The sequence below is a fragment of the Moschus berezovskii genome, chromosome 27, assembly GCF_049115385.1.
Source record: "Moschus berezovskii isolate FMDL1 chromosome 27, NW_MosBer_1.0, whole genome shotgun sequence".
Lineage (NCBI taxonomy): Eukaryota > Metazoa > Chordata > Mammalia > Artiodactyla > Moschidae > Moschus > Moschus berezovskii.
The window spans coordinates 40,484,747-40,507,998 of record NC_142486.1 but is presented as its reverse complement, the minus strand read 5'-3'; the positions used below and the strand labels follow the sequence as shown (position 1 = coordinate 40,507,998).

The window sequence follows — 23,252 nt, the reverse complement described above, 5'->3', positions numbered from 1 at the left end:
GAGGGCTGCTGGGGACACGCAGCCTGGCTCTGCTGGCCTCTGTTCTCCACTCAGAACCAGCAAACCCAACCTGGCCGCAGCAGCCATGTACCTGCAGATAAGCTGCTCTCGGACGTTTGCTGCTGGGCAACATTCAGGGCTGCAACCACCCGTGTGTATTTAACACGCAACTAAATGAAAATGTTTTGAAGATCCTTAAAGGGAGTGACAGCTACTGGAAATTATTTTCAGCATTCATAAACTTCGAGAGACTAATAAAAGTGCAAAGTTGAAACTGTACCAGATGAACCAAAACCAAATCTCTTCTAAGCCCGTGAATTCTAATGAACTGTAAAAGGCTCAGAGATTCAAATCACAGGAATTTAGAAAGCTGTAAGAAATAAGGATGCACCCACCAAAAGGGAGCTGACGCCGAAGACACTTCTGGAAAATGGTGTTGAGCCTACCAGCAGCCCTGGAGCCAGAGGCCCCTGGCTCACCCAAATCCTCATCCTCCTCCACCAACCCTGCCTTCCTCTTTCCTCACCATGGATGGAAGGTCTGTCGAGTGGCCATTTATCCAACCTGCTTTTGTACTTGTAGTTTAGGCTTCTTCCACAGCAGTGAGTTCTATAAATCTACAGCAAATTTAGAAAAACGAGCTCTCGCTTTCGTCTGTTTTGTTTTTTTTTTTTTGGGCTATGCCTTGCAGCATGTGGGATCTTAGTTCCCTGAGCAGGGATCAAACCTGAGCACCCCTGCATTGGGAGTGTGGAGTCTTAACCACTGGACCACCAAGAAGTACCCCTGCTCTCATCTAGAACTTGATACAGGAGGCTTGTCTGGGGCTGGGTGGGTGCCGGGGCCGTGGGCCCATCTCGTGACTCACAGACCACGGTTGCCTTTCCTCCCAGCCTTTATTTTCCAGACAATCACTGCGCATTAGGTGCGCCCTCCACGGATGGCCGCTCGGTCCCAGGTGGTCCCCGACTGGCTTCTCGGCCTATGGCATCCCCCTGGAAGACGCCAGTGGGATGACGCCGGGGGCAGGGCTGGCTCTGTCTGGTGCAGCGTCCATGCTCTCTGGAGAGGGGCTCCCAGGACACACGGCCATGCTGGGAGCCAAGACCTCAGCGCCTAATCTGGCCACGTGGCCCCTGGGGATAGCGACGGGCACCCCTCTGTCCATACCCAGGCAGCCCATGAGCTGGCTGCCCTGGCCTGCCAGCCTCCCGCTGGACTAGGTGCGAACGTGAGGGTTTGGCTGTGCCCTCCGCACAGACGATTGTGATTCTGGAGAGCGGGCTCGGGACCACCTGAGACGCAGGCCCGCCTGTGCTGCTTCTCAGCTTGAGGGCAGCGACACACCCAGTCCATGCTGTGCCTGGATTCTCATCTCCGGCGTAGAGAACAGCGATCAGAAGAGAGGTGCGGGGCGGGGTGGGCAAGGAGGGAGAGGACGCCCACTGAGTGCCTGGTTCCTCATGGACCCGCGTCCTCGGTGGATGGCTGCAGGTGGGCGAAGCTCAGGAAAACCTGCTCCAGCGAGGTCTGGCTTACAGAGTAGTCGCCCACCCCGTACTTCTCCTTGGCCTTCTCTAGAACGCCAAACACCTGGGGGAGTGCAGAAGCCGCTGTCAGGCGGCAGGGCCTGGCGCCTTGGTGGGTCTGGGAGTCCTCTGGCCATCGTGAGTGGGGAGGGCACCAGAAATCCCACCCCTGTCTGGGGTGAGCAGGCCTGGGCACCACACCCCACCCTGACTCTTCCCAGCTGTGGTCCCTCTGCAAGTTCCCTTTTTCAACCGATTTTTCCCCCCTATTTCAGATATTTTGGCTATAAACACCCCAAACCTAGTAAGTATTGGGTTGAGTGTTAGAGCAGAAACTGAACGCGATTGTTCCTTGGAGAGAGTGGAGGAGTGATGGCTGGGGGCCTGCTGGGGCCCAAGCTCACCTTCGCCCAGCTGAGGTCAGCGCTGGGCAGGTGATAGTGGACCATCCCTTGGTGCTCATCCTCCAGGACGCTGCCTGCACAAAGGAGAGACCATGTCCCCTGAGAGCCAGGCTGACGGCCAGGGGAGGGCGGCGTTGGCCCTGGGATCGTGCTCAGGGATGCACAGACGCACTGCGCCCCCTGCGGCACACACCTGGGAAGGTCAGGCCCACGAACGCCTTGAACTCCTTCAGGGCCTCCTGCTGCCCGTCGCGCCGCATCTTGGCCCGCAGGGAGTAGCCGCTGCCAAACTTGCTCTTGAGGTGCTGTGGGCTGCCCAGGCACTTGAACTGACCCTGCACCATGATGGCCAGCCGGGTGCACAAGGCTTCACACTCCTCCATGCTGGGGAGAAGAGGTGGAGCCTGATATAGCAGCAGAGATGCTGACGCCTGCCCTCCACGTCAGAATCGTGCACCTGGGAAAGTGCTGATGCCCAGATCAAGCTGTTCCTGATTCCCACACTCAAGGTGTGGCCCACCCGCCTCACAGACTCTTCACCAGAGGCTGACAGGTCTTCTGTCCACCCAGCCCCTCCTGGCCCACCCGTCCCACAGCCCCCATCCTGGCTGAACCTGTGGGAGGTGATGACGATGGCCTTGCCGGACTCTCGGGCCCGTGCCACGGTGTCCCAGAGCAGACGCCGGGCCACAGGGTCCATGCCAGTGGATGGCTCATCCAGGAAGATGACCGCAGGCTCTCCCAGCAGGGCAATGCCAGTGCTGAGCTTGCGCTTGTTGCCGCCACTGGGGCCAAGAGGGCATGGGGGAAGGCAAGGCTGACAGTTAGTGTAGGGTTCCAGGTCCAGCAAAGGATGGAGCCCAGGGATGGCAAAGCCCCCGGGAAGGAATAAGGTGAACGTGCCTGGAAGGCCCACCTCACAGAGCAGGAGGCCCTGAAGAGCTGTGCCTAAGGGGTCGTCCTGCAACCCGCAGAGAGCAGTACCACTGCCTATCTGCACCCAAGGGGGCCTGACTGGGGGCCCAGCCGTGCCTCCAGCGGGGAGTACCTGCAGGGTAGCCCTTCTCATCTAGCGCTGCCTGGGCCTTGCCGCCATATCCCTGTGGATCATGGAACAATGGGTGGGAGCCCCTGACCCATATGCCCCTGCTCTATGGTAAAGGATACCCCAACCCCACCCTGGGAAGGTCTGGGGTCACCGGGACTGAGGCACACCTGTACGTCCTGACCAGCTTGTTGGCGTGCGGCTCCAGGAGTAGACCCCGCAGTGTGTTCTCCACGCACGCACCGATGTGGCGCTCAGGGATGCCCCGGAGCCGGGCAAACATGACCAGTGTCTCCTGGCCCGTCATGTGGTCCAGCAGGGCATCGAACTGGGGACAGTAGCCGATTTGCTGCCGCACCTGGGGTTGGAGCACAGCAGGGAGTTGGCGGGTCAGAAGACTTCTCTTAGGAGATCTCCCCAAGGTGGTCCCTCAGCTGATGCACTGGCCCTGGTGGCTACCCTCCGCCAAAACTTGCCAAGTGGCACTTCGGTGGGGAAACTGGAGAGGCTTGCCTGGCTCAGTGAGGGCCGGGGGCACTGGGACCCAGATTGCCCCCCAATCAGGGGTCAGAGACTGGCTAATGGCCGGTATACCCTGGACAGCAAGGGGGCGGACAGCTACAGGAATGCATTGATTGTACAAAGTGACCGTGTCTACGCAATGCTTTACAGCTGAAAGATATCCACTCTGTAGTTCATCGGATGTTTAACAAATGCCTAACATGTGCTGGGACTTTCTCTTTCTCCCTCTATTAAGAGATGTTTGTTGGCGACACCTTTGGGGCGAGTATAGCCTAGGCAGACGGCACGGCAGCTGGTCTCAGGTGAGTGGCCACATTTGGCAAAGCCAGAACGCCGCATGGCTGATCTCCATTTCCAGCCACGCTCAGCAGCTGGTGGGCACAAGCATGCGTGGGTTCTGTGGATTCCAGAGATGGGATTTCTTTTTCTTTAACCTCCTCTGGGTTCTCAGGCTTCCAAGATCTGGTCTTAACTGGTTTGGAGACCTTCTTGGCTGTGACCGTGGCAGTTACTGTCTCTCCCCTATTCTCTTCCAACTGGAGCGCAGAGTAAACGTGTCTCAGGCTCCTCATCCTGGCCTGTGTTTCCTGGACCACATTTATAGATCCCTCTTCCTTGCATGCCTTTTCAATCTTGTTTATTTCTCTGAACACAGGACAGATGGTTGTTTTATAATCTGGGTCTGGTAACTGCAAATAAAAAGTGGTGGGCTTGATCCCCTACAAAGCCCTGGTGTCTGTGGGCTCCAGCCACAGCATGGGGTCCCTTCTGTCTGCTTTGCTTGTGTGCCATTCACAGGCCTTGAAATACTATGTGAGGGGTTCTCGGAGGTCCAGGATGAAAGCCTTCCTGCAGAGAGAGTGCTCTGTGTGCTGCGGTCGGGGCATGGCTGACTGGGAGCCTCGGATGCTGGTTCAGTAGATGCTGTCATTCCCGGGCACAGGCCCTTCTCTGCTCCTTCCACTGCCATGCTCAGCACACGGGGAACTGTCCACACAGTCCCCAAGAGCAGGACGGCCTGCTTCATGCTAACCCAGAGGTGTGGCTCTTCGTTTCTGCCCCCTACACACAATAAGGTCCTTAACCCACGCCCAAGTCTCAGGGGCCAGAGTCTCTTCTGTGAAGGGGTGGCTCCTGCTTGCAGACTCCAGCTGGGGCTCGTCACTAAGCCTCTCGCTCTTCCATGATCTCAACCACGTGGTTTAAGGTTAACCTTTCATCCAGCTTTTGGTTCTTGGTTTGAATGGCCCAGGGCACCATTGCCGTCACTGTGCACACAGACTGGAGTCCTTTTGAGAGGGCAGAGTTCTGTGGATGCCGCTCTGTGTCCAGGTTCAGAGATGTCACTAGTACGGGGTTGGGGGGGACCCAGTCTCAGCCTGCCCTCCTGCTGCACCTGGTCCCTTCTGGCCCCGGCCTCTGATATAGCCTCACCCGTCTCTCCACCACTTGCTTAGCTCTGGCCACGGCCACTGCCTTGTCCTGCTGTCCCTGAGATGCGAGCCAGAGACCAGCCTTATCCCTGCCTCCCTGGCCGCACCCACCTTCCCGATGTCAGAGCTGATGCTGTAGCCCCCAACAAAGGCGTCCCCAGAGGTGATGGTCTCCTCCCCGGTCAGCATTTTGAAAGTCGTGGTTTTCCCGGCTCCGTTGAAGCCCAGCAAGCCGAAGCACTCCCCTTTCTGGACCGCGAGGGACACCTTGTCCACTGCGAGGAGCGGCGCCCGCAGCTCGTACACCTGCGCGTGCGCGGAGAACACACCCATGAGAAGGCGGGGCCAGCCGGCGGGCCAGGGGCAGGGCCAGCAGGGGTGGGGCGGAGCACGGCAGTCTGGGTGGGGGCAGCCGGGGGCGGGGCCAGGACGAGCCGGGGCGGGCCGCCTCACCTTGGAGAGCTCCTTGATGATCAGAGGCGTGTCCAGCAGGGAGTCCGGGCTGGGGGACAGGATGCGGTTCCTTTCGTCCATCACGTCCTGGTCTTCAGGGAGCGCCGCCGTCCGGGTATACACTTCTGTCTAGTTGTTTGGAAAAGAGACCGCCGGGGTGAGCTCCCCAGAGGGGTCCGTTCCCGTGGGAGGCCGCTCACCCCAGTTCAGCCCCGCGCGGGCCAACTCAGGTCTCCCACAAGGAGAGCTGGTCGGCCATCAGGGCTGACACTGGCCCCGAGGAGACACACACCCCTTTCCTTAGAAAAGCCTAGTGTCTTTGCCCCATTAGCCCTGGGGCCACCTGTCCTGCAAATGCTGTCTCGGCAGGTTTTGTTTGGTGAGGAAATATATGTGACAAACACGAGGGTGCTGCGGTCCCCAGGTCTCCGGGGAGACTGAGATCCCCGAGGCCCCAGGCTCCCTCGACCCATGGCTTCAGAGAGCCCCAGGAGACGCTGTGAGTGCTGCCGGTGGACTCCCTGCCCAGTGGCCCCAAGGAAGGCCGACCTCGGTGGCAGGGTGCCTCCCGGCAGAGCAGCTGGAGGCCCGACGGGCAACTCACCAGCGCCTGCCTCCTCCGGAAGGCACAAAGGCAGGTCTTCAGCCTCCACAGCAGGTCGGCCTCCACGAGGAAGAGCAGGGTGAGGTAGGCAAACCCCGAGGCGGCCATGGAGGTCACGAACCTGCCGACCCCCGGGGTGCTCCACGCGTAGAAGTTCTCCTGGTACTGGATGTCTGTGCAACATGGACAGGGTCCTGCACCCGTGGCCTGGAGTACCCCTCCCCTCCGGGGGACCCAGCACCCCCAGCCCTCTCTCTGCGACCCTGAAGTGAAGACTGCACAGGTGGGGTGCACTGGGCCTCCGAGGGCGTCTCACAGCCACATGGGGACCAAAGCACTGCCCACGTTTTGGCGGCTTCACCTTCGAGGTGGCCCTTGTGCCTGTGAGGGGTTCAACCGGAGTAAGGCTTGGACACTCACTGTATTTCCGGCAGTAGTGGGCCGCCACATCGGAGGAGGTGCAGTACCGTCTGGTCTCGTAGTTCTGGTAGAAGTTGCTCACCGCCATCCCCAAGCAGTGGTTGGGAAGCACCAGGAACACGCGGTCCAGGGTTCTGGAAAGCTCTTCTAACTTGACCGCTGTGGGGAGGGAGCACAGGCCAGTCAGCGTGGGAGGACACACTGCGCCTGCACGTGCGGTGCAAAAAAGCTGGTGTCCGGAGTCCCCCACGCAGCCCAGCTGCGCCTGCCCCAGGGATATGGCACCGGGCCTGCTCTCCTGCTGGTGCGGGTGCACAGGTGCCGTGCGGCAGGGCCGCCTGGGCACAGGGGCTGCAGCACGGCTGGCCAGGGTGCCGGCTGGTTGAGCGGCTCTGCGGGTCACCGAGTGGGTGAGGGGGTGGGCTCCTGGCGCCCACCTGGGATGCGCATGATGGTGACAACAAGGAAGGTGGCGATGCCCGACAGAATGTTGAATATTGTCAGCCGCGTGTAGGCGGTGGCCGCCCCGGAGAAAAAGAAGCTCATCAGGTACATGAGGGGTATGATGGCCCAGCCGTAGAGCGTGAGCAGCAGCAGGGTGTCGGCCACATGCCCGTCCCGCGTGAAGGCATGCACGTCGAAAGCCTTGAACACCACCTGCAGTGGCACAAACAGGGTGCGTGAGTCCCGACCCAGCAGCCCCTAGGCCCCACCTCCCAAAGGGAGGTGGGGGCAGCGGGGCGTGAAGACAGAAGGTGTGGGGCGTGAAGAAGGGAGGGGGTGTGGCGTGAAGACAGGCGGGGTCGGGGTGGTGAAGATGGGAGGGGTGGGGCGTGAAGGCGGGGGGGGGGGGGGGCGAGGCATGAAGACGGGAGGTGGAGCGTGGAGGAGGCGGGGCGTGAAGAAGACAGGAGGGGCGAGGCGCGATGATAGGCGGGGACTGGGGCGGGTGAAGAAGGGAGGGGCGGGGCGTGAAGACAGGAGGTGGAGCGCGGAGGAGGCGGGGCATGAAGACAGGAGGGGCGAGGCGCGATGACTGGCGGGGACTGGGGGGCGGGTGAAGAAGGGAGGGGCGGGCATGAAGGTGGAGGGCGGGGCGTGAAGACGGGCGGGGCTGCCAGGGCCTTCCCACCCACCTCCCGCAGCAGGGGCGGAGCCGCCAGCACTCGCAGGGAGCCCAGGGTGATTCTGTAGGCTCCCCCCAACCCCAGACGCGCGGGGAAAGGCCCCAGCGCCACGCAGCTCACCAGCAGCAACAGACTGGGTACGAGGAAGGACAGGAGGTCCCACAGCAGAGCCGAGAGCCAGAAAGTAGCCACGTGGACACCGCTCACGAACTGCACATGCTTGGCCTGGACAGCCCTCTCGCTGACTGCTAGGATGGAGAATGTGCTGGCCAGGAATGCCATGGCGAACAGCAAGTTGAGGGCGATGTCGAATCCTTTCCGGCCTCTGTGGTGGGAGTCGGGGAGGGCACAGGACAGGTCAGGGATAGAGCACAGCACGTCCGGGCAGCTGGGCTATCCAGTGCTGGCTCACTACTGCCCAAAGCGGGTGATGCAGTGACTCAGCCACTAAAGGGGGTTAAGGAAGAATCCAGAGCCTCAGGGGTCTCCGCACCAGGAAAACTGCATCCCCCTACTCCGCCCAGGAACAGTTCCCCTTCTGGGCATCCCGTCCACAGTGATGGCACTGCTGCCCTCCCAGTGGCCTTCCATCTGTTCCCTGTGCACCCACTCCCCACAGACACTCAGGTGTGGATCTGACACTTCCGCCCAGCTCTGTGGCAGCCTGGGTCAGATCTGCCATTGGGCGTGGCATTGGGGCACTCATCGTTCTCGAGTGGGCAGGACCTTCAGGTGCCAGCAACACCTATCAGAAACCAGCGCCGACAGCGTCATTCTGTAGCTTAAACTGCCCCCTCCCCAACCTCTGAACGTTTCAACACGTGGTGCTGGGGTGGGGAATGCTCTGAACTGATGAAGTGCTGGCACATGAGGATGAGCCTCAACAGTGAAAGCCAGTCACTCAAGGCCACACAGTGTCTGATTCCACCTATGGGAAATGTCCAGGACAGGTAAACCACAGGGACAGAGAGCCGACTCCTGGCTGCTTAGAGGTGGAGGGAAGAGGAACAGGGAGTGACTGCCACGGTGCCGCAGTTCCTTGAGGATGATGAAAATATTCGATAAAACTATATTGTGGTGATGGCTCCATGACTCAATGTACTAGAAACCATTCGATTGTGCACCGTGAACAGGCGAACCATATGGCAGGTGGGTCATATCTCCTAGAGCTGTTCCAGCAAAAGAAAAACTCCTGCTTTCATCCACTTTCTCCGTGCTAAGCCCAACTCCCCAGCCTGACCCCTGGTGCAGCGAGAACAGAGGACTGCCACCCCGTCTCTGCTTTCACAGTGGGGTCGAGAGGGGGCGGAGGGGGAGGAGGGCACCGAAGGGCCAGAGGCAGTCTAAAATGGGAGGTGGCGATGAAAGCCCCATCAATGAACTGCCCTGAGGTGGGGCGAATGTTCTGCAATGAAGAGACTTTTCTGGCTTCATCTGGTTGGTCCCCAGAGGTCTAGGGGCTCTGCAACGGGGAAGAGAAGAGTCCTACACACACGAAGGTGACAAGGCCAAGGACAGAGATGCCTGAGGTGGTCCCAGACTTGAGGCCACTGAGGGGCAGCGACACACACACACACGCCAGGCACTGAAGGTCGCACCCCCAGGACATAGGTCAGCAAGAGCCGCGTGCAGATTTGGGAAGAGTGTGCAGTACGCTCCAAATCCACAGGAGTCTCTGGTGAGGCCTAGGTGTGCATGGGCTGGGGTCTCCCCAAAGTCTCTGCTGTCCCAGGAAAGGTTGTATGTGGAAGGCTGGGGAGGGTGTGGGGTTGGGGTCCCCGTAGTGGGGAGCCCAGCAGTGCCTCGGGTGCAGATGTGGTCAGTCCTGGTGCTAGGAGCAGGTCCTGAGCACTCGGGGACGGAGTCCTGGGGGGGTGGGACAGGGCACATACTCATTGAACTGGTCCTTGGCAGCCTGCAGGGCGCTCCGGGGCTGGGGGAAGTTGGACACTGTGATGGAGGCCCGGGGGCCGCACAGCAGCTTGAACAGGAGGTTGTCCACGATGGCCAGCGCAGTGGCGGGGGAGTGGTACGCCTGGTTGTTGAACAGGGCGGTGACGACCGTGCGCTCGCCCGTGTCTCTGAAGGACGCTGCCACTAGGCACCGCTCATTGAAGCCTCCCCCCTCCACCGAGGCCCTGAAAATCAGGAACTCCTCCAGGTCACCTGTGTGGTGGTGGCAGGGGCAACAGCAGGGTCAGTGGCATGGACGACCGGCTCAAGGCTGGCGGCCAACCAAGGCCCCGCTCTGACTGCCTGTCCTGAAGGGCCGCAGGAACCACAGAAAGGACACATCACCTTCCACCCGCACACTGTCCAGGGGCTGTGGGGCCACGGGGTGGGAACCACAGGACCCAAGGCTGCAGGCCTGGGGGGGCACCCCCATAGCCACAAGCTCTTCCTTCTGCATCCTCCACATGGGTGAGAAGGGGGCTCTGCCAGCACATGCCACGCCCCCGAGCCCCCCGGGGCATCCTCCCAAGACGCCCCTTACCCAGCACCTCTCGAGGCTCCTGGCCCTCGGCCTGAAGCATGTCTTTCAGATGCTCCGACAGCTGCTGATCCAGCCGAGAGGTCCCGGGGACCGAGAAGGGCACGACAGTGCGGCCGTACTCGCCCAGGGTTAGCTTCAGGAGGGGGTCATCGAAGATCGCAGAGGAGTAGTTGATGGCCAGGAGGGCCAGGGTGAGGCACGTCACGGGCACCAGGACCTGGGCCGCCACCACCTTCCACTCGCGCCAGCTGTAGGCAGCCTTCTTCAGGAACATGGCCCAGAACTGCTGGCAGTGGAGGGCCAGCTGCGACAGAGGGGGACAGGGGTGACACAGCTGCCAGCCCGGGCCAGCCCTGCCCCTGCCCCCAGCAGCATGCGTGGTCCCCACGCGGGCCTAGGGGCCTCTGGCTGACAGTGGCGCACTGGGTCCTGGGCCTCCCCCCAGGGCCCGGGCCCTGACATGGAGGACCCATGAGAGCACCTCCCTGTAGGTGTCCCCTGGGCCTTGGGGCCTCACACCAGCTGTGGCAGCAGGGCAGGCGCTATTTCATCATCCAAGGATGTCAGGGGACCCTGTGCTACCCCAGAGAGGAGCCAAGGCCGAGGCCTTGCATCCCTGCTGGTTGGAAGACTCCGGCTGTGCTCACAGCAGAGCAGGTGGACAAGCCTCCCGCTGCCTGTATTCCCCATGCTCAATCCTTCACTGTGCAGGTCAGGCTGGCAGGGACCAGAGCCCAGCTCCACTGTGAGCTGCCCAGGAGACCTCGGCCCAGGCCTCAGCTTCCTGTCTATAAAACATGCCCATGGCTGCCTCTGTCTCGCCAGGTACAGGGCATATGTACACGGGGCGCCGTCAGCCTTATGAGCGGCGTTTGCCCTTATTCGTGAGTGGCCAAGTTAGAACAATGAGAAGTGGTGGGTACTCAGTTAAAACGCGCCGGGTTTTCCTTCTCTGGGCCAGCCCTCAGGAGCATGAGCTGCGGCTTGCCCTCTTCCCGGGGGCCCGGACCCTCTGGATGCCCGTGTTTGCCCTCGCGGCCTCTGACGCTCCCATGCTCTCACCCCAGTGTTGAGCCTGACAGCGGTGCACTCCTCCTCAATCAGTGCGCCGACACCGTCGGTTGGGTCCATGGCCCCACACAGGTGGCCATCCACAGCCCAGTCGCTGGCCCGCCTCTCATGCTGGTACTGCAGAGCAGGGAGCTGGATAGCTTGGATGTCCATGCTGGTGTCCACCAGCTTGCCGACCCTGGCCGAAACATGGAGGCCACATCAGGACAGGCTCCTCAGGGAGGGAGCAGGCAGAGAGATGGAAAGCCCGTGACTGTCAGGGGCACTAAGGCAAACGGCCATCTGTTCTGCCAGCTGGGCCTTTGTGTGCCCATTCACTCACTCATCCCTGCCTATCTCCAGGATGCCAGCTGTGGAGACCAGGCAAAGCCCAGGAGAGAGAGAGACAACCAGGCAGGCCCTGATCCTGAGGGCCCTGGTCTCCTGGGGAGACTGACTATGGTCAGCATTTATGCCACAGACTGTCCAGAGGGACAGGACGGGGCACAGGGCACAACGGCAGTGTGGGGAGGGCTTGCCAGTGTGGAGACCTGCAGGTTAGGGCTCACTGCATGCCGAGACCAGGAGGCAGAAGAGTGTATCTTGGGAGGGGCCACCTCGGGGCGGGCGTGACAGTGCATGTGGGGGGTGATCCCATGGACTGTAGCCCGCCAGGCTCCTCTGGCCATGGAATTCTTCAGGCAAGAGTACTGGAGTGGGTTGTCATTTCCTTATTCAGCGTACTTCCTGAACCTGGGATTGAACCCGGGTCTCCTGCATTGCAGGCAGATTCTTTACCAACTGAGCTACTTAGAAGTACATGTGGGGGGCGAGTGGGGGCAAAGCTGGCAGGTCCTCGGGTGGCAGAGCTCGGAGTCATGGCCTTGGGCTGCGTGGGGGGCTGCACTGAGGCCGGGAGCCACCCAACCTGTGCACCCATGTATTCATATTCACTGATGCTGTTGTCTCCTCTAGTCTGTGTGAGCCCCAAGGGAAAAAATCTGCATAACATTTATTTTTGTATTTCTTGTTCTTAGCACTGTATCTGCTGAATAAAGCATTCAAGAAATGCTTGACCAATGTGTTAATTGTCTGGAGCCCATGCCGCAGTTCTGGGGGGTGAAGGCTAAATTTCGCATCTTCACTACAGAAGGAGACATGCCTGGGGATGATCACGTGAACTCTAGAAGAGCTCCCGGGAGGGGCCCGGGGAGGGGCCGACACACACGGTGGGAGTGGAGCGTCTGGGCATGAGTTCCACTGCTGTGCGGTCTGAGTCACCCGCGTGTCGGGAAGCTGGCCAAGTCTGTGCCGGTGTTACTAACAGGGCCCTGCAGATGTGAGCTCAGGCCCTGATGGCCAGCCTGCTGCCCTCCTGCCACTCCGGGCTGCGGGTCTACCTCGGACAGATGTTCCAGATGACAGTCAAGGGCACTGCTTTATCATCCCCCTTTAGAAAAGCCACCCGCAGGGCTGAGCCCCCGACGGACACAGATGAACGAGTACTGACCGGAGGAAGACTTCCTCCATGGTGGTGACAGAGGCCCCGAAGCTGGCGATGCCCAGCTCCTTCTGCTTCTTCTCCAGTTTAGCAAAAAGACTTTCAAACCTGAAAAAAAAAAAGAGACCAGGGTGATAAGTCGCTTCTCAGTGACTTTCTAGATGATCTGTTCCTAAATAATCGCCTCCGTGCAGTGTGGGGGAGGGGCAAAGGAAGGTGAGCTCCTGGAAATGGTGTCTCAGTAAAAAAGTGCAGCTTTGTCTTCCCCTGTCCCCATTCCTCCCCCCAATATAGAATTTTTTTTTTAAATAATCTTTTTTTTTTGGCCATGCTGTGTGGCTTGTGGGATCTCAGTTCCCTGACCAGGGATTGAACCCAGCAGTGAAAGCACCGAATCCCAACTGTCAAATTGCCAGGGAAGTCCCCACACTTGGGTACTTGGGCCTGTAAGGCACTCTTTGATAGCACACACCTACATGAAGTCACAGACCAAACCAAAAGAAATTGGGGAATATTCATGGACTTGTAGGACACAGAAGTCCTTTCTAAGGAGAAATCACCAAGGAAAAGATAGAACCCATTTGATGTAAAATACCTGCAAGGGAAAAACCTCTCACAAAATTAGAAGGCAGCAATGAATTGGAAAAAAGGTACAACACAAACGGTTGATGTTAATACTGACTACACAGGACTGGGACATGCAACAGCCAGAAGTGACGCTTAGCGCCCAGTAAGCACCGGAAGTGGCCAATCTCCTTCCAGCAGGAGTGGGAGAAACACAAGATGATAAATACGCAGTGTGGGCCATTTCCACCCATGAGACACACAAGTAATGAAGAGAAGTCCGACTCAAAGCTGGTGTCTATAAAACGGACCCTCCCCCGTCCTGCTGCTGAGGAAGTCAAACTCAACACCTGTCTAGGGGGGAGTCTGGTAACATGTACCCCACTGCTGGGGATCTACCCTAAGGGGCCACTGGAGACCTCAACAGAGTTTTCTAGAAAGATGTGCATTAGCATATTTGCGTGTGTGTGTCTGTAAAACATGAATATGTGATGACAGAGTAGGTGTTAAAACAAATTATAGTACATCTAAGTCAGGAAACACTGCCGTGATTAAAACCACATTGCTCAATCAGGCTTGTAGCAACATTAATGCACCTGTAAGTTTTCTATTCTAAAGTTTCTGCATGTGAATCAGAAGTTTTGTTTTTACCTGCCCACATGGGGAGTCTGCATGTGTCCATGGCTCAGACTACGAGACCAAGAAGATATCTGAGTTCACAGCTGCATACCAACCCTGAGTGGCTGCGACGTGAGAAGCAAGCCACGCATGGAGAGCACCAGTGCACCCAGCACCTTGTGAGGACCACCCTTCTCCTCGGGTACAGACCTGATGCACAGGGAGGCTTGGCACCCCGGGCCCAGCAAGTGGAGTCACCAGGTACCAACCATCACCAGCCCAGGAGCTGAGAGTGACCCTGGCCAAGCCCACAGGTGCAGGGTGTGTGTCTCACACATAGGCCCTTTAAGTCCCACTGAGCCCCCTTCTCAGATCTGCTGCTATGTGTGTTCTGGGACGTGTATGTACCTGTGTGTGCTCTCTCTAGGATGTGTGCCTATGTGTGCTCTAGGACACATATGTCCCTGTGCGTGCTCTGGGACACACATGTCTGTGAGTGCTCTGGCACACATATGTACCTGTGTATGCTCTGGGACACACATGTGCCCGTGCGTGCTCTGGGACACGTATGTACCTGTGCATGTTCTGGGACACACACGTACCTGTGTGTGTTCTGGGACATGTATGTACCTGTGCGTGCTCTCCTTGGGAAGAATGAACGACAGCTCTGCCCCGGCGCTGCTCTCCAGGGTGGCGTTGGGGACGTGGTGCTGGACCAGCCGGGAGATGCCCTCGGGGTTGCAGTGAGGCTCCTTCACCAGCGTCATGTGGTAGCCTGCGCCTGAACACCCCAGAGTGTTCAGTCCTCACCCAGTGAGTCCAGTGGGGTTCACCCAAGGCCCCGGGCTCCCTGGGGAGGGGGCAGGCTCCTGGGGAAGGGGCTGCAGAGCAGGGGCAAGTGAAATGGACTCGATGCCCCTCAGGGTGCCTCCGGGCTGTCACAAGGGGCTCAGCTCCCCTCACCTCGCCCTCGATCGGGAGCACTGCTGGGGGACCCGGTGCTGCGCACACGGTGGTGGAGCAGAGCTAGACTGCAGACTGCAGGTGGCAGAGGCTGGGCCCATGCTGCCCCGAGATTGCGCTGCCCTGCTTTCTGGTGACAGAGCCTCAGGACAAAGGCTGTCCTCTCCAGCCTCCCCCCAGCCTGATGGTGACCACTCAGGGTTGCCTGCCACTTGCGGGGCGGTGCGTTGGCCAGGGGAAGCCATGGGAGTTCAGGGTGCAATTCCTGGGGTGTCTGGGGAGGGGCGCTGCTTTTCTGCCTTTGGTCCTTCTGCCGGTGGGACATGGAGCAGACCTGGCCTGCCAGGACCACGTTGGATGGTGAGCAGTCCTCCAGAAGGGAAGCTACACTCACATAGCAAAGAAGGGGCTGATGGCACCCCCTGCCCACCCTCCCTGGGCAGTGCCGTGGGCTCCCCGCCTGTTTGGGAGCTGTGATGCTGGAGAGCAAACTTGGCTCCTCCAATGGCACCTCTGCTTTTGGCAGGCCCGGCATTGACTGCTAGTCTACCAGTCAAGGCCAAAGAATGCTCCAAATTTAGACTTTCCGCTCTTCTGCTCCTCATTCTCACAGCCCCTCCGCCGGGGCCTCGGGTCTCCACCCTCAGGGAGCAGACAGGCCGTCGAGAGAAGGCCGCTCCCCGCCTGACCTCAGGGGCCTTCGGGGAACGTGACCAGTGGACACTTTGTCCCGCACCTGGACCACCCACGTGGACCCCGTGCAGAATGGACTCTCGGCTGCCCGCCGGCCCCGCTCACCGTATTTCTCCTTGAGGAACAGCGACGACCCGCAGCACTGCAGCTCCCCCTTGGCCATGATGGCGATGCGGTCCCCCAGCAGATCGGCCTCGTCCATGAAGTGGGTGGTCAGCAGGATGGTGCGGTCACGCTTGTGCTGCTGCAGAAGGTCCCAGATGGCCCTCCTAGAGATGGCGTCCACGCCCGAGGTGGGCTCGTCCAGCATCAGCACCTGGAGGGCGGAGGGGCAGCCTCGTGAGGACGGCAGAGCCCCGGCCCGGGCTGCAGGCCGCGCCGCAGGCCCCCCGGGCCTACCTTGGAGCCCGCGATGAGGGCGATACCGATGGAGAGCTTGCGCCGCATCCCGCCGCTCAGAAACCTGCTCCGGGAGTCCCGCTTCTCCTCCAGCCCGAGCACGTTCAGCATGCGTTTGACCTCCTCAGGGCACTTCTGACGCGGCAAGCCTTTCAGCTGAAACGGTGGGGGCGGAGATCCGGCCCGTCCAGGCAGCACTGGCCTTGGTGCTGTGCCTCCCCGTGCTGGACCTCACGCCCTGACCACCCCCACCCCACAGTCTACTGACGGCTCCCTGGAGCAGGTTCAGTTTGCTGGGAGGCTAAGTGCTCCCGAGGCTGCCTCGTGGGTGATGGGACCACCGCGGCAGCCCGCGAACCATCCCCCTCCGGCTCACCTGAGCATAGAAGTACAGGTGCTCGGCGACGGTCAGGTTGTCAAACAAGACGTCGTGCTGTGGGCACAGGCCCAAGCTCTTCCGGATCTGATTCATGTCCTGGGAGACTTCGTACCCGCTGATGTACGCTCGTCCACTGGTCGGGGGGAAGAGACCTAGGGTCGAGCAGATGACCCCAGGGCCTGAGGTTAGTGCAAACACCCTCCAGGAGCAGGAGGAGGGCTAAGCCTCCCTGGTTTGCATGGTGAGTGCCCTGCCCCACTGAGTAGGCCTCCAGAGACAGAGGAGGGTCATCAGCCCCGGGTGCTGACGTGACCCTGAGCCCTCGGGCAGAGATGGGGTGGCTGGTACCTGGGGGAGCGGGTCAGAGGGCAATTCCAGGAACCCAGGAGAAGTAAGGCCCGGAGGATGGTCACTGCCCCGTAACCTCCTGACCCTGTGGCCCGGTCCCCACAGGAGTGGCACCTTGGACAAGTGCTTGATATTGATCCCAGCCACCTCGGCTTGTTAGGGATGAAGTGGCATGTCCCCCACACCCTCGGAGCCCAGGTCCCAACTCGAGCCTGCACTCAGGGAGGACACGGCGACCACTAGAGCTGGGCCGGCGTGTCCAGGACAACTTTTAGGAGAGTGGGCGCGGGACCCCCGTCAGTGTTGGTGGAGCCCTTCCCCGTGGCCTGAGGGGCTCCCGCCCTGTCCCAGGGCCCCCGCGGCTCCGCAGCTCTCAGTACAGACAGGACAGCCACCTGAGGGCACGTGGCTGGGTGGTCAGGGGTGGGGAGGGGGTGTGGAGGCTGGGCCCTCACCTGTGAGCATGGAGAGGGTGGTGGTCTTCCCCGCGCCGTTGTGGCCCAGCAGGACGGTGATCTGGCCCTCGTACAGGTTCAGGTTCAGGTCTCTGACAGCCACCTTGCCCTTGTTCCCCACTCTGAACACCTGCGGGAGAAGCAGGGGCGGCCCTGGGCATCAGGAGCCCCCCGGGCCCTCACTGCAGAGGCCCTCCGTCCTACTCCCCAGGAATCCCTGTCCACCTGAGGGTGTTGGGAGGAGATGACGCCCAGTGCACCACGAGGCCGGAGTACCGATGAAAGGCCCCTTCCTTCCTGCTGCTCCCCACCCGCTCCTCCCCAGGCCCCCAGCACCCGGCATCTCAGAGTCTCGGCAGGACTAGAAGGTCTGGAAGACCCAGGCATTGCATACAGTGAGCCCAGAGAGCATCCACTGCCGAGCTGGTCAGAAGTTAAGGGGGGCAACAGCGGGTCCTGACTTGATCCTGAGCCTCCACACTGGGCCCCGGGGTAGAGCCGGGGTGGCCGGTCAGAGGGCAGCCCCAGGAACCCAGGAGAAGGGAGGCCCAGAGGATGGTCCCGGCCCCGTGATGCCGCGGTCTAGTCCCCACAGGCGTGGCACCTTGGACACGTGCTTGATCTTGATCCCGGCCACCAGGTCCTCGGGCTCAGCTTCAAAGTACTCGGTCCTGAGCACCTTCTCAGGGTCGTCATCCTCCTCCTCTTTCCCGAGCGCCGTCCTCGGGCGTCCGCACCAGTACGAGGGCTGGGACAAAAATCTCGATCGGCCCACTCATGCCAGCTCAGTTTATTTTTGCCACAAACAGAGCAACCACTGACCAACACGCTGGAGCTGCGAGCTTGCCAGCCCCAGGCCTCCCCCGCGAGGTGCTGCTGCAGAGAACGCACTGAGTCCTGGGCTCTGATGGAGACCCCACGCAGCTCCACGTCCACTGCTCTGGGAATGCTAAGCCTGTTCCCTGTTCCGCCACAAGGGCTCACTGTGCACAGAGCTCAGAGGTGATAGGAGGGAAAGCAGACCAAGAAACCGAATACAGAGCCAGGTCACAAACGGTCCTGCCCAGGGCGATGTGGGGCGGCCCGGCTGCACCCTCTCCCAGGTGCTCGTGAAACAAGCAAGAGACGCCCGCGGGCCAGCCTCCCTCCCACGGTCTGGCTCCCGCAGCAGAGGGGCCACTCGAGAGTGGCACACGGTTGGCACAGTGGTATGGGCAGGGTCACAGGAGAGGTGAGCACAGGGCCCTGGAAGAAGCCCCCCAGGGGAAGCCCTGCTGGGGGAGAACACGTCACCCACAGCTCCAGCCCCGCTCCCCGTGTACCCGACAGCCAATGGGGCGGTTCCAATGTGTCACATTCCATTGGTTTCAGGGGACACCTGTCTCCCATTTTAAGTGACTTTGAAATCAGAATGTGTCTTACAAAAAAAAAAAAAAGAATGTGTCTTACAAATTACAGAAACCGCCACACAGACAATGGCTAGTATTTTTCTTTCTTGGTGACAAAGTGACGGTGCCTCTATGAATCAGGACCATCTTAGACTTGAAATAATGAGTGGACCCTGATGCTGGGAAAGACTGAAGGCAAAAGGAGAAGACGGCGGCAGAGGATAGATGGTTGGATAGCATCACTGATTCAATGGACATAAACTTGGGCAAACTCTAGGAGACAGTGAAGGACAGGGAAGCCTGGCATGCTGCAGTCTATGGGGTCACATAGAGCCGGACGCGACTGAGCGACTGAACAACGAAAAAGTGAATGGACACTTGATAAATGTCAGTTGAACCAAAGAAAACCAATGAAGTGGCTCCTGGCTAACCTAGCTAATCAACAGGGAATCTGTTAACAATTCAGTGGTGCACGCATGAATACTGTGTAGTCGTTAAAAAGTGAAGCTGGTTGAGAAAAATGCACGTTTAAACAGAAATATATTTACAAATATGTTTAAAAATTATAAATATGCACAGATAAAATCTAATAGTGTATTTGTAAATATACCCATATGTATATGTACTTAAAATACCTAAGATGTACACTGGGCTTCCCTGATGGCTCAGATGGTAAAGAATCCACCTGCATTGCAGGAGACCCGGGTTTGATCCCTGGGTTGGGAAGATCCCCTGGAGAAGGGAATGGCTGCCCAGTCCAGTATTCAGGCCTGGAGAATCCCATGGACAGAGGAGCCTGGGGGGGCTAAAGTCCATGGGGTCACAAAGAGTTGGACACGACTGAGCAACTAAGACTTTATAAAAGGTACCTAGAAAAAAAGAGCAGGTTTCAAGCATTTCTATATCATCCCCTTTTCTAAGAACAAACGTATAGATGTCAGATAATATACATGCGTGCCACACAGGCACAGGAAACCATCTGAACTACACCCAGAGTCAGTGGTGTTCCTCCCTGGGCGGTGGGATTGTGCTGTTCACTCCTCAACATGATCAGTTTTGCAAGAAGCTCTGTTACTTCGTGTGCAGAAAACCCAACCAGACATTTTCTGAGGAAGGTGGCTTGTGTGGGGCTGCGTGCAGGCCCTGTGGCCAACCGGCCAGTGCCAGCTCCTCCTCTCGGACCTGGGCATTGTAGGTCAGGGGATGGAAGGGCTTGGGGCATGCAGGTGGCCATCAGAACTCACCAGGATGAAGAAGTACCAGGGCTGGGGCACGCCAAACTGGCCCGGGAGGACGGCCTCCACATACCAGGTCACCAGCCCATAGAGGACGGAGTCCAGCAGCAGCATGCCCAGCACCTGCCCGAAGGTGAAGTCGTCGTCCACATTGACAGGACTCAGGAGGTCTCGCCACTGGATGCCTGTGCCTGGAAGACAGGCCAGGAGATGGGCCTGACGTGGACCCGCAGGGCAGAGTCAGCGTGGCGGCCCCTCCGCTCCCAGAAAACCCGACAGCTCTCCCCTGGCCTTTCAGACCAGAGCAGGTCACCAGATTGGTGTCACAGAACCAGCAAAGCTCGTGAACTGATGAGAGGGGCTCACGTTTGATTTGTGACATATACATGTGCAAACATGTGTCCATCTACACAACACACCTGTACACAGACACACGGACACATGCACACATACGCGGATGGGGTGTGTTTAATTCAGGTCTTTTCAGAGAGGGAAACATGTCAGTGCGCAGAAAGCTCTGTTTAGTGGCGCTCGTGGGGTTCTGTCTTCTCACTGGTTTGCAGCATCACCATCCAAAGGATGCCTGGGGGTTTCCGTGTGGCTGACCCCAGGGCCCCTGGGGGAAATGACTGGTCTCTAGCCTTGTGCTCTGTTAACTTCCAAACAACTACAAATTTGTCTGTTTTACGAAAATTCAGTATAGAATTTTAAAAACAGTGCCATCTAGTTTGACTTCTCTTTGTAAATGTCTATTTTAAAAAGCACCTGAAGCCTGGAAGGTACTGTGCGTTAAAAAAAAAAATCCACAGTTTATCACACACTGCTGAACACAGACAGACACATATATTTAAAAGTCCCAGTGTCAGCTGAAGAAAAAAATTCTACTGGAGGATAAAGCCACACTGAAGGTTCTCGTGGACACCCATGCCCTCCTTCCTTAGGCCACAGCCAGGAAGCCATGAGAAGCAGGAATTGAGGCCCGGAAGAAACGCAGCCTTTGCGCCTGAAAGAGAACATCTGAGTGGGGTGGGGCTGAGAAGCGGGGTTGTATTTCCCCTCCTGCAAGTAGAGCAACGCCAGGTCTCCCAGGACGGATGCCAGCACAATACCGGCCACGCAGAAACCCTTCCTGCCCCTCCTGCTTCTGCTTAGAGCCGAGGAAGTGGGAAGGTGGGCCGTGTCTGGGTCCACGTGCCTCTTAAAGCCCTTCTGTGAGAGGGTCTGAGTGATCAGAATGATCAGGGCCTTCTCCTGAGAGGTGAGTGCTCTGCCACTGGAGATTTCCCAGCAGGTGTGGGGTGAAGGATAAAACCAGGCACACTTTCAACCCTTCAGAGGAGCCTTGACTCCATCGTCAAGTGATATCTGAGCAAAAACAGGAGCCCCCAGGCCAGCATCAGCCCAGCAGTGTTTATTTCAGTGCCATGATATTTTACACCTAAGCCTAGTGGCATACAGTGTAAAGATTCTGCCTGCAATGCAGGAGGCCAGGGTTCAATCCCTAGGTCAGGAAGGTCCCCTGGAGAAGGAAATGGAAACCTGCTCCAGTATTCTTGCCTAGAGAATTCCATGGACAGAGGAGCCTGGCAGGCTACAGTCCATGGGGTCGCAGAGTCAGACACGACTGAGCGACTAACACATGACATTTTATCAGTTAGGAAATGTCACAAAACCCAAGAAAGCCATGTCCCAGTGTGTCCCCTGCTCCTCTCTCAGGTCCCCTGTCTTCACTGCCAATCCCTGCAGGAGGTATCAGGGAAACAGGGGGAGGGGAGATGCTAATTCCACCGCTTTACCGAGAGCTGGGAGCTATCGAGCCCACAGACTGAGACCCCAGGCCTAGGAACCCTAAACCCATGAGGCAGGTGGAGACTCAGAGGTGACCAGCCTGAGCCCCACCACCAGCAGATGCAGACTCTCACGTCCAGTGTCTTCCGGCAGTGACAGCTGGTCCCAGGCAGGGCTTTGTGGGGAGCTCAGAGCAGGGACGGGAGTGGCCGATGTCACGGTGGACACCCTGACTCTCTGTCCAGTCCGCCACGTATCTCTGACTGGTCTCCCTTGGGCTCCGGCCCCTTCTCCCTGTCTTGAGGACCTGCCTTCCGGGTGCTCGGCTCGTGGAGCTGCGCTGACATGACTGGAGCAAGTGTCTCGGGGCTGGAGGGCCCTCTGCGCAGACCCTCTCAGGGCAGCTGTGAAAAGGGAGACTACTCACCTTTGGCTTCAAATTTCCCTATGAGCTGGGCTCCCATTGCCATGGCGACATTGGACAGGAGGCAGGAGAAGAGCTTCTGGCTCAGCGTCAGCCAGTTGTACCGAGGAGCGACGAAGAAGTAGGGGATGTAGGAGAAGAAGTAGAGGAAGCCACCAATGGCCGCTGCCATGTTGGCTGTGGATGGAGAGAGGGCAGGACGGGCGTGAGCACCCCGGGCTCCCCCGGGGCACCAAGGACCCGTCCCTCAGGTGAGCCGCCCAATCCCAGCCTGATATTGGCTGGGGACCGAGGTTCAGTGCTGGGGGGCCCCCACTCAGTCCACAGCCTCTTCCCTTGTCGGGGTGCCTATGCCGCAGGGAACACCACTCGACCGGGGGCGGCATGTGTCTGCCCCATCCCAGGGACCCCACTGTGACTGCTCCACCCTCTCCGACAGACCCGCCTCCAGCTTCCTTCACCTGACGTGACCAACACTGAGCCCTGACCGCCCACCGCGCACCCAGCCCTCCCCTGTCTCGTTCACTCATTCGGCCCACAGAGGCTCGTTGGACCCACTCAGTGCCAGGTCCTGGTCCAGGCACCAGAGAGGCAAAGCCCTCCATTTGGGGAGCTTAGGACCAGTGCGTACATAGCTGGTGGAACTGGGGGAGCTTAGGACTGGCGCGTACACAGCTGGTGGATAAGAAAGCCAGCAAGGCAGGGATGCTGGGTGGGCACAGCCTGCGAGGGGCAGCAAACCAACGACCCGGGACAAGATGCACCCTGAGTTGGCTCTGCGACTGTAACCAGGTGGCCAAGGGAGGCCTGGATGGGAAGGTGACACATGGGAAAGACCTGAAAGAGGTGAGTGTCCACGGGCGCTGGGTGGGGAGACAGGGGGCTTTAGTCCATGCAGTGACCCCCACAGGCTCCGGCCTTAAGACTTCTTTATGCTCTAAAGATCTGTTGAGGACATCAGGGGCTCCCCTGGTAGTCCAGTGGTTACGAATCTGCCTGCCAATGCAGGGGACGCAGGATCGACCCCTGGCTCAGGAAGACCCCACATGCCTCGGGATAACTAACCCTGTCCACCACAGCAACTGAGCCTGAGCTCTGGAGCCTGCGAGCCACAAGAGAAGCCACCACAAGGAGAAGCCTGCTTACAACTAGAGAAAGCCCTTGTGGAGCAGTGAAAAACCCAGTGCAACCAAAAACAAACCAATAAACAAAATTGGTTAAGGTGGTAAATTTATATGTATTTTATCACAATAATAAAAAAAGGAAGTTACACGACATGAAGGGCAAACTGAGAGGCTCCGAGTCAGGTTTAATAGGAGAGATGGGGGAATAACAGGGTACAGTCTGACGGATGATGAACTGAAATGAAGGTCTGAGATCCTCAGATCCAAATACCCACACAGAAAAACCAGACCT

The 23,252-nt window shown here is 58.8% G+C and overlaps 1 protein-coding gene across 3 annotated transcripts in view; it reads right to left on the bottom strand.

Moving 5' to 3' along the window:
- Positions 1-405: 405 nt before the first annotated feature.
- ABCA3 (ATP binding cassette subfamily A member 3) overlaps positions 406-23,252 on the bottom strand; it is a 40,760-nt gene continuing 17,913 nt past the window's right edge. For all 3 annotated transcript variants that reach the window (XM_055409243.2, XM_055409245.2, XM_055409244.2), the window contains exons 11-33: positions 21,840-22,013; positions 19,634-19,815; positions 17,606-17,749; positions 17,002-17,131; positions 16,196-16,350; positions 15,820-15,975; positions 15,526-15,736; positions 14,395-14,545; positions 12,592-12,690; positions 11,094-11,280; positions 10,032-10,335; positions 9,430-9,703; positions 7,658-7,862; positions 6,848-7,067; positions 6,411-6,569; positions 5,991-6,163; positions 5,387-5,515; positions 5,045-5,239; positions 3,149-3,336; positions 2,548-2,718; positions 2,127-2,317; positions 1,934-2,007; positions 406-1,593 (exon numbers count right to left, since the gene is read on the bottom strand). In XM_055409243.2, coding sequence (XP_055265218.2) covers positions 1,462-1,593; positions 1,934-2,007; positions 2,127-2,317; positions 2,548-2,718; positions 3,149-3,336; positions 5,045-5,239; positions 5,387-5,515; positions 5,991-6,163; positions 6,411-6,569; positions 6,848-7,067; positions 7,658-7,862; positions 9,430-9,703; positions 10,032-10,335; positions 11,094-11,280; positions 12,592-12,690; positions 14,395-14,545; positions 15,526-15,736; positions 15,820-15,975; positions 16,196-16,350; positions 17,002-17,131; positions 17,606-17,749; positions 19,634-19,815; positions 21,840-22,013 — 4,004 coding nt within the window. In that variant the 3' untranslated portion in view covers positions 406-1,461. The remainder of the gene's footprint in view (positions 1,594-1,933; positions 2,008-2,126; positions 2,318-2,547; positions 2,719-3,148; positions 3,337-5,044; positions 5,240-5,386; positions 5,516-5,990; positions 6,164-6,410; positions 6,570-6,847; positions 7,068-7,657; positions 7,863-9,429; positions 9,704-10,031; positions 10,336-11,093; positions 11,281-12,591; positions 12,691-14,394; positions 14,546-15,525; positions 15,737-15,819; positions 15,976-16,195; positions 16,351-17,001; positions 17,132-17,605; positions 17,750-19,633; positions 19,816-21,839; positions 22,014-23,252) is intronic.